This window comes from Loxodonta africana, chromosome 9 (genome assembly GCF_030014295.1).
Source record: "Loxodonta africana isolate mLoxAfr1 chromosome 9, mLoxAfr1.hap2, whole genome shotgun sequence".
NCBI lineage: Eukaryota > Metazoa > Chordata > Mammalia > Proboscidea > Elephantidae > Loxodonta > Loxodonta africana.
This window is the reverse complement of record NC_087350.1, coordinates 119,624,482-119,637,617: the sequence shown is the minus strand read 5'-3', so window position 1 is coordinate 119,637,617 and position 13,136 is coordinate 119,624,482. Positions and strand designations below refer to the sequence as shown.

The 13,136-nt window shown below is 53.5% G+C and overlaps 1 protein-coding gene across 2 annotated transcripts in view; it reads left to right on the top strand.

Moving 5' to 3' along the window:
• The window catches only part of BRD3 (bromodomain containing 3), a 36,376-nt gene extending 24,407 nt beyond the window's left edge, over positions 1–11,969 (top strand). For both annotated transcript variants that reach the window (XM_064290625.1, XM_064290626.1), the window contains 6 exons: positions 768–896; positions 2,913–3,104; positions 4,601–4,842; positions 8,014–8,306; positions 9,629–9,757; positions 10,917–11,969. In XM_064290625.1, coding sequence (XP_064146695.1) covers positions 768–896; positions 2,913–3,104; positions 4,601–4,842; positions 8,014–8,306; positions 9,629–9,757; positions 10,917–11,032 — 1,101 coding nt within the window. In that variant the 3' untranslated portion in view covers positions 11,033–11,969. The remainder of the gene's footprint in view (positions 1–767; positions 897–2,912; positions 3,105–4,600; positions 4,843–8,013; positions 8,307–9,628; positions 9,758–10,916) is intronic.
• Positions 11,970–13,136: the final 1,167 nt, after the last annotated feature.

The following is a 13,136-nucleotide window of genomic DNA, read 5'->3' as shown; positions in this document are numbered from 1 at the left end:
AGCCACATAGAGTCTAAGGTGGTTTTTACACAGGATCCCTCTCCTGGCGTTGACCCCACAGCCCTACTACCTTCCACCCTGCTGACATTTGGGACGGGATGGGCCCTTCCAGAGCAACTGGGGCCGCTCAGCCTTTGGGCTCTTCTGTGGGAAGCCGGCTGGTGACAGTGATAAGAGATTCACAGGAAAAATTCTACGAACTGGGTATTGTGTTGGTGTTAGATGCTGCCGAATCGATTCTGACTCACGGCAACCCCGTGTGTGTCACGGCAGAGCTGCTCCACAGGGCTTTCGAGGCTGTGACGTTTTAGACGCAGGCTGCCGGGCCCGTCTTCCAGGGTACCTCTGAATAGGTTCCAGCTGCCAGCTCTCCGACTGGTAGTCGAGTGCTTACCCGTTTGCACTGCCCAAAAGTTGTTAATGAAGCACGTTTTCACCAGAAGCTCCTGTCCCCCGGGCCCCTGACATCAGAGGTCAGTGTGTGGAGCTGGAACCTTTGATCCCAGAAGGGAACGTGTGGCAGCTACTGGGAGCCCCGCGTGTTTGTGCTGAGCACCGCTTTTCCTTGTCCTTCCAGCCAGCGCTTGTCTCCCACCCTCTGCTCGGTGAGCCCGTGCACAAGGTCCCTGGCCAACAGGTGTAACCATCACGTGCATGGCAGTGGCAGCCGTGGCCTCGAGGATTCTGTGCCCACCAAGAAGGGCCTGGCTGGGTGCCAGAGACGCGCGGGCCATGTCCCCTCACCGCTGTTACTTGTGTGTTTACAGAAGAAGATGGATAGCCGCGAGTACCCAGATGCACAGAGCTTCGCAGCTGACATCCGGTTAATGTTCTCCAATTGTTACAAATACAACCCTCCAGACCACGAGGTGGTGGCTATGGCCCGGAAGCTGCAGGTAACCATCAGCAGAGAGGCTTCTGGGGGGCGAGAGGGGCCTCCTGGGTACAGGGGGACTAGTAGCTTGCCTTGACATGGGATGGGTCCCTGGGAGACACCAGTATCTTGGAGAGCATTGGCCAGGGAAGGCTGCGGGTGCCTTGTTCACACTCAGGGCTTTCCTGAGCGGGGCTGGGTACCTGCCAGGCTCCAGGCTTGATCCTAGGGTTCCTCGTTTGTTGGTGCTCCTGGTGGTCCTCAGCCTCGAGCAGCCTGTGTCTGTCCTGGTGGGGGATGGTGAGGACGAAAGTCCAGCCTCCTGCCACCTTCCTGATGGTAGGTTCCAGTGGTCTCGCTGGGCCCCGGGGGTATTTGTCACAGCCTGTGGGTGCTTTACAAAGTGACGGCAAGCTGTGTGTTGGGGAAACGTAGAGCTGTAGCCAACACAGAGATGTACACGTGTGTGTGTGTGTGTGTGCTTTTCTGCCCAAGTCCTGGCGCTCCTCACGGGTTTCTGTGCAGGTCGGTCCTCCAGGCTCCATCCTTTCTTGTTTATGTTCGGTCCTGTAAGGTGTTTGTTTGCACAGATGACAAGGCTGCTATTCTAAGTGTTAAATTCCTCAAAGACCTTCAGAGGAAAAAGCAAAAACTGTGGATGTGTGTCGTCTTCCGGAGCTTGGACTGTTGACTTCTCGAAGGACCCAGCGCGTTTGTTCTGTAAAACGTGCTTCTGAGTCCTTTGCTCGGAAGCATTTCGAAAGCTCTGTGAAGTAGCTCATAGTACCACCTGTAATTAAACGGGACCGAAATGGGGAACAGAAAGGAGTGAGAAGCTGCGGCAGGCACGTCACTGGGTCCTGCTACCCTTTCTGACCGCCTCCTGTGGGCAGGCCTTGCGAAGGCCCTTTCCCAGCCTGGCTTCTGCTTGCTGCCTCTTGGTGGTGCTGGTACAGGGTCCCGCTCAGGAGGGTGGCCCTGGAGATCCCAGAGCCACCTGGGGAGGCCGCTGGACCCGGTTTTACACTGAGACCGTGGTTGCTGTACGCTATGGTCCTGAGCCCGCTGCCCTGGGGCGCGCCTGAACCCGGTGAGGAAGCCAACAGTGTTGGCAGCGAACCGAGCAGAGGCCAGCGCTGAGGTGAACGGCTCTGCTCAGCTCCTCAGCAAGAAAAGAGGTTTTTAGGAAGTGCCACAGAGGCGGGCAGATGTGAACTACCGACAACTGTTTAGTCATTATCGCTGTTAGGCTGGTACGTGGAGCTGTGAGGTCGGAGCCCAGCACTGAAGTTGTTTGAAGGGACCTGGGGCAGGCTGAGCAGCGACCTCGCAGATAGTAGTTCTGTGGGGTTGCCATATATCCGGGGTGTCTTCATCCCCATGGTTCAGATTCTAGAGCCCAGCCAGTGGAGTCCTGTCGTGTATATCGTCCTCTCAGGCTGTTCGTCCTGCCTGCGATGAGCCTGGCTCTCGTCCCCAGGGCAGGGACCTCTGCTGAAAGGCATGTCAGGGGCCCACATCCTGGCCACGTAGGAGCTGCCTGTGGACTTCGCAGAACCAGCTGTGGCAGGACTAGAGTTTTAGCTCACTTTGGACGTACGTGCTCCAGAGTAAGATTGGTACTATCCCCAGGATGCAGGGATGGGGCAGTGAGCTTTGGCACCCAGGCTCCCTGGCTGGAGCCGATACAGGTTCAAAGCTGCAGAGCAGTAGGGGGTGCTCTGGAGCGTGGGCTGAGAAGAGTGTGTACTCAGTAAAGGACATGTCTGCGAGCTCCTAGAAGGCTGGGGCCGGGGCTGGGATGTTCCTGTATCCCCTGCCCTACACGTGGCAGACTCTGGGGATGCTTGGGAGGGAGGAAGTGGGAGCAAATGGGGCACCCCGGGTCTGGTCTCTTGCAGAGCCTGATCTTGGAGAAGCCATGGGTGTATCTTTGAGGGCGTGGTGGGAGTCATGGCCCCTGAGGAGCCTGGTGAGCCCAGGGAGGGGGGCCTGTGCAGGTGAGCAGGACTTCAAGGCGGCCCCTGTTCCCCCATAGGACGTGTTCGAGATGAGGTTTGCCAAGATGCCGGACGAGCCCGTGGAGGCACCCGCGCCCCCTGCGCCTGCAGCCCCGGTGGTGAGCAAGGGTGCCGAGAGCTGCCGCAGCAGCGAGGAGAGCTCGTCAGACTCCGGCAGCTCAGACTCAGAGGAGGAGCGGGCCACGAGGCTGGCGGAGCTGCAGGAGCAGGTGCGGGCCGGCAGTCAGCCCGGCGGGACCATCACCCAGGCCTGCCCCCACCGCCACTGGCCAGGCGCCCCAACCCGAGAGTTATCCACCCGTTTTCCTTCTTTTTCTTTTCCCCAAGCAGCCGGCAGCGTTCCTTCATGGAAATGCTCTTGGAGGGGGTCATGGGGAGGGTCTGAGCGCCGAGTGCTGGGCCTTTGCAGCCTGGGGCAGTGGAGCCTGATGGGCGGGTACACACGTGTGGCCCCATAGTGTCCTGGACGCTCCAGGGGCCCTGTGGGCCGGGGGGGTAGGGCTCAAGCAGTGACCATGCCATGCCTCGTAGAAAGGCCTGGAAGGCTACTGGAGCCCCCAGTGCAGTGGGAGCAGTGTCCTGTGGTAGGGTGGGGGGTGGCCCGCCGTCTCTGCCTTAGGCTGGTGCAGCCCCCTCCCCATTCCTGCTTCATGTTCCCTGGTGGCAGGTGGGACTGATGTTGCTGCCTTCTGAGTTGTGTCGAGGAGGAAGTGAGGAAAATCTAAATAGTTTTCCCTGAGCACCTGGCAGCTGGCTGGCTCGATTTCTGGCAGTAGGAGAGCAGAGGCAGCTAGGTCAGGATGAAGGGACGTAAATGTCAGAGGGAAGGGTCCAGTTAGAGGCCCTGGGGTCACCACCATGGGCCTGAACATTGGCCCTGAGCTGAGCGTCTTGAGATGATGACAGACTGCAGGAAAAGACAGCCGTGAGGGATGGCAGTGGGGCAGGCAGGTCTCCCTGTACCAGCATGGACTCTGGGGATCCTGGGACACCAGTCTCAGCTCTTCTGCCTGCCAGCTGTGTGACTGTGCCTGGGCCACATAGATGCTGGGAGGGACTGTTGCCTCCAGTACCTCGAAGCTTGTATGGAGGTTGGGCAGTGGCTTAGAATGAGGAGACGCAGATCCCCTTGGACCTGTCGGGCACACACAGGCACTGAGCAAGTATTGGCTGTTGGTACCAGATGATCTCGGTCCTGTAGACCTGCCTGGGTGATATCCAAACAGCTTCCCCAGAGGCTGTTGAAAACCTCCTTTGTGTGGGTGTTTAACCTCCTGGAGGCTTCCTCATCTGGGTGTAGTAATTGAGCATGAAACCTAGCTCCTGCTTATTGAGGGCTGACTGTGTCACCTGCCCTGGGCTAAGCATTCGCCAGCCTGATCTTGTGGGATGGGGACCTTACCACCGGTTTATATGAGGAAGCTGAGGCCCCAGAAGCTAGGTGACTGGGCAGCAGTCACCCAGGTGATGAGCAATTGAGCTGGGACGAGAGTAGTCCGCCCTAGACCTGTCTGGCTGTGTGGCTTCAGGACAGCCCGGTGGCCTAGGGTGGGGCATGGCCCAAATGCTCTGGGCTCCCCTCCCCGCGGGGTGCCCGTGAGTCCCCCATCCCCGAATCTCTGGCCCAGAGCTAGCCCAGAGGGTGCAGAGCCATGCCCATGGACACCTGCTTAGCTGCCTGGGTGGGTGTGCTGTTCTCTTCCAGCTGAAGGCTGTGCATGAGCAGCTGGCCGCCCTGTCTCAGGCCCCAGTAAACAAACCAAAGAAGAAGAAAGAGAAGAAGGAGAAGGAGAAGAAGAAGAAGGACAAGGACAAAGAGAAGGAGAAGGAGAAGCACAAGGCCAAGTCCGAGGAAGACAAGAAGGCCAAGGTGGCACCGCCTGCCAAGCAGGTCCAGCAGAAGAAGGCTCCTGTCAAGAAGGCCAACAGCACAACCACGGCCAACAGGTGGGCTCCTGTGCCCGCTAGGCCCTCCTCGAGCTGGGCAGCCAAGTGTGGAGCACAGTACGGGTGCTTTTGTGATGGAAGGAGTGCTGGAGTCTGAGCTCTGAGCCTTGCCCTCCCATGGGTAATGTAGAGCCTGGGCTGGTTTTCATGGAGAACAGGGTGGGGGGTAGATGGTCCTTATCCTGCCCACCCTGCAGGGACACCATGAGGACCAAATGAGATCTCTCCTGGGAAGTTGGGGGCTCTGGAGGGCACCTTTCAGCTGCTGGTGGGAGTTGGCCTAGATCAGGGACATTGAAGCTGTCACACGGCCTCTGGCAGTTTCTGGGGGATTTTCCTGATCTGTGGCAGGGATTTTTATTGGTGGGGCATTGGGGACTTGTTGCGTGGGCCATTGGCACTCTATTCCTGGCTCATCCAGTGGGCAGAAGGTCAGGAGTGGAAGACTGTGACTGGGCACAGGTTCAGCTCCTCGTCCATACGTGGTGAATGTTCTGTGTACGCATGCTTCATGTCAGCCTGTCCTGAAAACTCCATGCTGCGGACATGCAGTGACCGTAAAGTGAGATCAGTCTTACGGAGAAGGAGCGAGGTGCTGTGGAGCTCAGAGTTGGGGCACCTTTTCTGGGCAGAGGACGTGCTTCAGCTGAGACCTGCCCGAAGAGGCGAGGAGGGTGTTTCCAGAATGGGGAGCAACACGCATGAAGCCATAGAGGCTGGTAGAATGTGTTGCCTTCAGGAATTAAGGCAGGGTCATTGGCTCCCACCAAGAGCCAGAGAAGTGGGGCAGGTTGGCTAGGCTTCGTGAAGGTGTTTAGATTTTATTCTAAGGGCATGTGAAGTGGGCCTTGAAGGGATTAAGCAAAATGATGGCCCTGTCCTGGCTGTTGAGGAGCATGGATTGGTGGGAGGCAGAAATGGAAGGAAGGACACCTTTGGGGGTTATGGTGCTTATCTAGGCAAAAGACCTTGGTGGGGCAGTGGAGATAGAAGTAGATTAGAGAACTGTTTGGGAGGTGGGATGAACAGGCCTTGGTTTTTGGAATCACAGAGAAGGGGAGCATGTAGAGCCCTGGGTTTGGTCTTTGGCAGCTGGGTGGACGGTGATGCTGTTAATCCAGCTGGCGAGCAGTGGGAATAGTCCGTGTTTTTTCCTTCCTTCCTTCCCCCTCCCGCCTTCCTTTTTCAACAGGACACAGAAATCAGTTTTTCTTGTATTATCTTTGCTTGGTTTTGGTTTCAGTGTAATGCTGGCCTAAAAAATGAGTTAGGAAGTGTTCCCTCCTCCTCTGTTATTTTCTGGATGAGAGTTACGGAATGGGTATTATATCTTAGATATTTGTAGAATTTACCAGTGAAACCATATGGGCCTGGAGTTTTCTTTGTTGGGATGTTTTTAACTATGAATTCAATTATTTTAATAGATAACAGGACTATTCAGGTTATCAATTTTTTCTTGAGTGAGCTTTGGTGGTTTGTGTCTTTAAAGGCATTGGTCCATTTGACCTCAAGTGTTGAATTTAGAGGCATAGATTTGTTCATAAAAAAAAAAAAAAAGATTTGTTCATACTAGTCCGTTATCATCTTTTTAACGTCTGTAGGGCCTACAGTGACGTGTCCTTTCTTTGATTCCTTATATTGGTAATTCGTGTCTTTTTTCTTGGTGAATTTGGGTAGAGATTTGTCAATTTTATTGATCTTTTTGGAGAACCAGCTTTTGGTTTTATTTGTGTATTTTCAATTTTATTTACTCATAGTCTTATCTTTACCATTTCTTTCTGCTTGCTTTGGATTTAATTTGCTCTCTTTTTACTATCTTCTCAGGTTATTGGTTTGAGACCTTGTTTTCTAATTATAAGCATTTTAATGCTATGAATTTCTCTCTAAACACTGCTTTGACTGTATCCCACAAATTTTGATATGTTGTATTATCATTTTCATTTAGTTCAAAATACTTTCAAATTTCCCTTGTGACATCCTCTTTGGCCTCTGGATTGTTTAAAAGTGTGTTGTTTAGTGTCCAAATATTTGGGGATTTTTCCGGATATCTTTGTTACTGATTTCTAGTTAAATTCCATTAGGATCAGAGAACATTGTATGATTTTAATTATTTTAAATTTGTTAATGTTTGTTTTATGACTCAGAAGGTGATCTATCTTGGTGAATGGTCCATGTATACTTGAAAAGAATGTGTATTTTATTGTTGTTAGATGGAGTGTCATGTAAGTGTCAATCAGGAAAAAAAAAATCTTAAAAACTCCAAACAGACAAAAAATGTCTATTAGGTCAGTTTGGTTGATAATGTCAAGGTCTTCTGTATCCTTGCTGATTTACTTGTCTTGTTAATTATGGAGAGAAAATTGCTGAAATTTCCGACTGTAGTTGTGGATTTTTCTGTTTTTCCCTCAGTTCTATCGGTTTTTGCTTCATTTGTTTTTAGATGCATTCACTTTTAGGATTGTGATTATCTTCTCGGTGAATTGATGATTTTATGGTTATGTAATGCTCCTGTCTTTTCCAGGTAACATTCCTTGTTCTGAAGTCGATTTCTCTGAAATTAATAGAGCCATTTTAGCTTTATCTCGAGCAGTGTTTGCCTGGTGTATTTCCCCCCATCTTTTTACTTTTAACTTAACCTGTATCACTATATCTAAAGAGGGGTTCATGTAGACAGCATATAAGTTGGGTCTTTTTTATTAAATTTGACCATCTCTTTGTTTTGATTGGCGTGTTTGGACTGTTTATATTTAATGTAATTATCGATACAATTGGACTTAGCTCTATCAGTTCTGTTTGTCCCCTGTTTTTTGTTTCTCTGTTCCCCTTTTCTACCTTCTTTTGTATTATTTAAATATGGAGATGAGTTTTTGACCTGAGTTTGAGAGCCCTGTGGGACATTTAGGGGAGCTGACCACTACAATTGTTTCCTGGCTGAGGCCTGGAAACACCCCCAGGCCCCTAGCTGGAAGCAGCCTCCCCTGACCTTCATGTCTCTGGCAGATACATTTTAAATCCTCAGACACTCTGCCTAGCTTTTCTATCTCAGGGGTCTGCTTTAGGTGGGACCCTGGATAAGAGAGGCTGGACCCAAAGAACAGTCTGCTGTAGGGAGGATGGGAGCCAGGTGGGGCCGGGGGCTCAACTCCAGTTACTCTTTGTTTCCTGCCTCAGGCAGCCGAAGAAGGGTGGCAAGCAGGCGTCCGCCTCCTATGACTCGGAGGAGGAGGAGGAGGGCCTGCCCATGAGCTATGACGAGAAGCGCCAGCTCAGCCTGGACATCAACCGGCTACCCGGGGAGAAGCTGGGCCGCGTGGTGCACATTATTCAGTCGCGGGAGCCCTCGCTCAGGGACTCCAACCCCGACGAGATAGAGATTGACTTTGAGACTCTGAAACCCACCACTTTACGGGAACTGGAGAGATATGTCAAGTCTTGTTTACAGAAAAAGCAGAGAAAGCCGTTCTGTAAGTTGTCTGGGCTCAGCGTGGTGCCATACCCTGCTGCCCTGCACCCTGTGCCCCGCACTTCTGCTCCTCTCAACCCTGGGTGGGAGACCGGGCACCTCTGAGCCACAAGAGCAGGGACGCCTCCTCTCCCCTTGCCCTTCCTCCCCCCCGCCCCGGGGCGCACTTGCTTGCACTTAGCCGGGGCAGCGGACTGGAGGTGGAGACCCACACACATGATACCCTAGCTGGGGCCAGCCTCACCCGGCCCCTAGGGTGAGCCCAGAGCCCTCACCCTACCCCAGGGAGGACCCCAGTCCCTCATCCAGGTCCCAGTCCAGGAAGGTCCATGTGGGGCCTTGGCTGTAGGGATCCTCCACACAGGACCCTGCCAGAGCAGGCCAGTGCCCCCTGCCAGGGGTTGGGGGTCCAGAGGCTCCAGGACGGACCAGCCTGGCCCACGATCCCTGGGAGCTGACGGCCTACTCCTGCTGATTACTGGGAAGGACAGGTCCCTTCCCAGTTGGTAGGTCCTGGAGAGCGAGGAAAGGTAGACTCCAGGGTGATCCTGGGGCCTCTGCCTGTGTGCCTGTCAGCTGTAGAGGCAGCACTGAGCCACGGGCTGAGGCCCTGCAGGCTGTCCAGAGCGGCCAGGCACCCTTGACCTGCAGGCAGCTCTCAAGCACAGGCCCGTGGGTTCCCTTGGAGGGGCAGGCGCCGCTTTTCCTGGATGGAGCATCTGTGTAACCCTTCTGTAGTCACAGCGCACTTAGCCTCATGGTGAATCACCCACTGACTCTGAGGTGAAGGCCAGACGTCCAGGCGTTGAGAGCTGGGCTGCAGAGCCAAGGCAGGGAGAGGAGCGGCCACGGCGAGGTCCACCGTGCGCAGGTCTGCCTTCACACCTCGGCTCTGCCTCACGTGGCCTACTGATGGCCGTGTCTTCAAGTACCTGCGTCCTTGAGAATGGCATATCTGACCTCAGGGTCTGTGAGGGTTAAAGAAAAGGATTCGCATACAGCAGGGGTTTAATAAAGCTGGTGTGGTGACAGATCTACCATCCGATTGTTGTTATTTAGGCGACATCTTTCGTATATACAGGTGTCATGTGTATGAGGGAGCAGGGCTGGAAATGAGACATCAGTGCTGGGGGTCACGGCCACCTGGGTGCTGCCGAGGGCCTGCCGCAGCCTACAGGCCAGCGTGTGACCCGGCTGCTGGTATGGCCGAGGCGAGCGAGGTCGCTACCCAGAAGGGGGCTGGGCAGCTTGCCTGCCTGCCACCCCCACTCCTTTGCCTGTCCTCCTCCCCCACCATCTCAGAGCTCACCCGTTCCTTCACAGCGACCAGTGGGAAAAAGCAGGCAGCCAAGTCGAAAGAGGAGCTAGCTCAGGAAAAGAAGAAAGAGTTGGAAAAGCGGCTACAGGACGTCAGCGGGCAGCTGAGCAACAACAAGAAGCCCGCCAAGAAAGGTACCTGTCTGCCCGTCCTGCCCGGGGCACAGAGGAGGCTGCGGGGAGGGCTGTGGTCGGTGCCCTCGGAGCCTCCAGGCTAGCTGTCCCCTCTCCACAGGGGAGGGGTCAGCAGTAGGGGTGCACTTGTGGCTTGCGCACTTAACAAGCTGGGCTACCTCAGATGAGGCTCCTGACCCCCTTAACCTTGGTTTCCTTATCTGTTAACTGGGGCTGTAACCCTGGCTTTGAGGGGTGGCCGTGCAGATATGAGGGGTGTGTGCCACGTTCCAGAACACCCTGGGTGGACTGTGGGAAAGGGCTCTTAGGAAAAGCTTGGTGTGGTCTTGGGCTGGATGCAGATGGCTTGGGAGAGGAGAATCCAGCCCTGCTGGGTCTTCCTCGGTTGGAGCGGCCCATCCACCTCCAGCCGCAGCCCCCTGCAGCGAGCTTGCTGGCTGCTCCCCTTGGCAATAGCACTACCCCACGGCAGCTTAACAGATACCTCCGCTTTGTGGAATCCTGGGGTCTCATTTTTGGGTGAGCAGGTGATTTGACTCCTTGCCTCCTTTTTCTGGAACCTTAGCTCAGTAACTGTTCGTACCACCCAGGGAGTCCGGAGGGAGAGCAGATGTTTTTGTTCCTGACTCCCCAGGAGGGGCCTTTGAGAACCCGGTGGGAATAGTCTAAGGAGTGGTTGGAGGGGTGCAGGCTGTGTGTGGGAGGCCGGGTGACCGGCTGTGGGGATGAAGCCAGTGTGGGGACGGGTCGTGACCATGCCTGGGAGGGTGCGCCCTGCATCGCCCTGCAGAGGGCTGAGCACTTTGTCCAGAGCAGTGAGCCTTCCAGAGGTGTCAGCTGCAAGTGTCCGTGTCATTACTGCTCCTCAGCCCCGTGATGGTGGGCGCTGCTGATGGTCAGCCTTCCCCCACATCCCACCAGCCTCCTTAGCAGGTTCCATTTAATTTTTTCCATCTCCAGTACATTTAGATAGTTTAATTTACTCTATCGATTCATTTCAACAAATGTTGATTAGTATTGATTAAGCTGGGGGCGGGGGGAAGAAATGGGTAAACCCTGCCAGGCACGTGGTGGCATGAACCCGTAGCTGCCCCAGGACCGCTCGTGGGGGTGCGTGAAGGCGGGTGAGCGCCTCTCATGCTGCGTGTGTTTCCGGCAGAGAAAGGCGGCCCTGCACCCTCGGGCGGCCCATCCAGGCTCAGCAGCAGCAGCTCCTCGGAGTCTGGGAGCAGCAGTTCCAGCGGGTCCAGCTCTGACAGCAGCGACTCAGAATAGACCCTGGACTTGAACAAAAGGCAGCCCGACACGTGGACGTCGCCCACGCCAACCCTCTGCAGTGTTCCCTTCTATGGTTAATATACTCCTTCTGTTCCATGGTGTGCAGGTTTCCTGTTTAATTCAGTGTTATGATCTCTCCCAGTTTTTGCTTTCATAGGTCAAAGACCTCGTGTGTGGGCGCTAGACTTGATGAGAAAGCCTGAGCGCTGCACAGAGTCCTCTTCCTAACAGAATTCAGTCGCCTGGAGATGACAACTTCGAAGCTAACCTGGTAACCGTAGAAAGCACGTAAGGTGTGGCCTGAAGGTTCTGCAAAGCCCCTTTCTTACGCCCGACCTGGCCGGTAGCTCCAGAAGGACTTCTGTCGGGAAATTTCTCTGAAATGGTACTGTGTCTGAGAGCCGAGTGCCCTGGGGCAGGCGGGGTCCTCGTCTCCAGCCCTCCGTCTGACGTGTCTGCGCTTCCTGCAGGGGCGAGGCCAGGCGTGCCCGCCCCAGGGAACCCAGCTGGGCTTAAGTGGAAGGGGTCACTGGTGCTCCAGACCAGGGCAGCGGGGGCAGGGCACGCGGGGGAGCAGCGACTTCCCTGACTGCTGTGACGCTGGGAGCTCCTGGGAGGGAGCGCCACGGCTGTGTGGCAGCGTGCAGGTTTCCATACACTGAAACTTTTACCTCAACTTAAAAACAGAAGAAAAGATTAAAAAAAAAAAGACTTTTTTGTAAGGTTCAGCAATTTTCTACGACAGTCTGGCCCCATGTGTGCCCCCAGCTCGTTAGGTCTGCTGCTGCTGCTGCACATCCTGGAACGTTCTCCCAGCTCCGTGTATATAGAAATACTTTATTTATTAACATCATTGGTCATTTTTTAAAAAAAGAAAGAAAAAAGAAAAAACAAAACCGCAAAAGAAATGCATTAAAAAAAAAAAAAAAAAGAAGTCGCAGAGACGCAGGCCTTTGAAGTGGTTTGGACGTGAACCTGAGGTGGACTTCTCTCCTATAGGTGCTACCGTTTCCTGTTCCTGTGTCGGTGCTCAGTCACGTCTGTGTATGCGCGCTCTTCTCTTTGGTCCGTTGGGTTTTTTGTTTTTTTTGTACGAAGTTTGGAGACTTACAGGTCTAGACAACTTCCAGCTGCAGCACGTTCTAATTTTTTTATTTTGTTTGTTCTTTTGTACTCACTTTTGGCCTCTTTAGGACTGTTTTAAAAGAGATCAATTTAGGGAACCCCCAGTTATATAATATAAACTTTGTAATCTGAGAGAGAAAAAAAAGTGTATAGTAAATCTAAGTCTTGATTTTTAACTTTCTATTGTAAAAAAATAATAATAATATACAGAGTTTAACAGAAGGTTATGTTTGGTTTGGCTTTTCCAGAGGCAGCCGAATGGCCTTTGAGTGCAGGGCTGCCCCAGCTGCCTGACTAAGCCCTGGGCATCACGCTTTGGCCGAGAATGCGAGGGCTGGCCTTCCAGGCGGACATGGGGCGATACCTCGCCCCCCCAGCCTCCAGAGGACCGGCCAGGGCTGCCAGCAGCCAGCTGGCCAGGAGTGGTGGTAGTGTAGCCAGGCTCTCCCCCGACCTGACTTTGGTTCATGGGAGCTGGGATCTCTGGGCCCCAGGAAGGTTCCTTCCCTGAAGACAGTTCTCATAGTTAGCACAGAAAAGACTAACGTAGCGAGTTCTCCCAGCCCTCATGAGAGGCAGTCATGGCCATGGGCATTGGGCGCTGGTGCCCTTTGTCTGGTGGGGTTGTTTCTCTCAGCACGTCTGGACAGAGAAGGGGCATGGCCATTGGTATCCCTGTATGTTATGATTTTTAAAGAAATCATAAACTCTGTTCAGACCCCAGCACCACCCTTAGTGAAACAGGACTCTGATAAGGAAATGGATGGTAGAGTACCATTTTTCTCACTGTTGGTGATTCTGACACTTGGTGAGTTTGGAGCCAGTTTGTTACACTTTTAATTAAGTTTTGTTTGTAATAAAAACATAAATGGATTTTAAACTTTCCATTTTTTTTAAAGTTACCCTTGTCTTTCAAAGGTATTTTCTGAACAATCTTCAATGGAATATTTAAACTGATTTGAGGACGTTAGCAGGA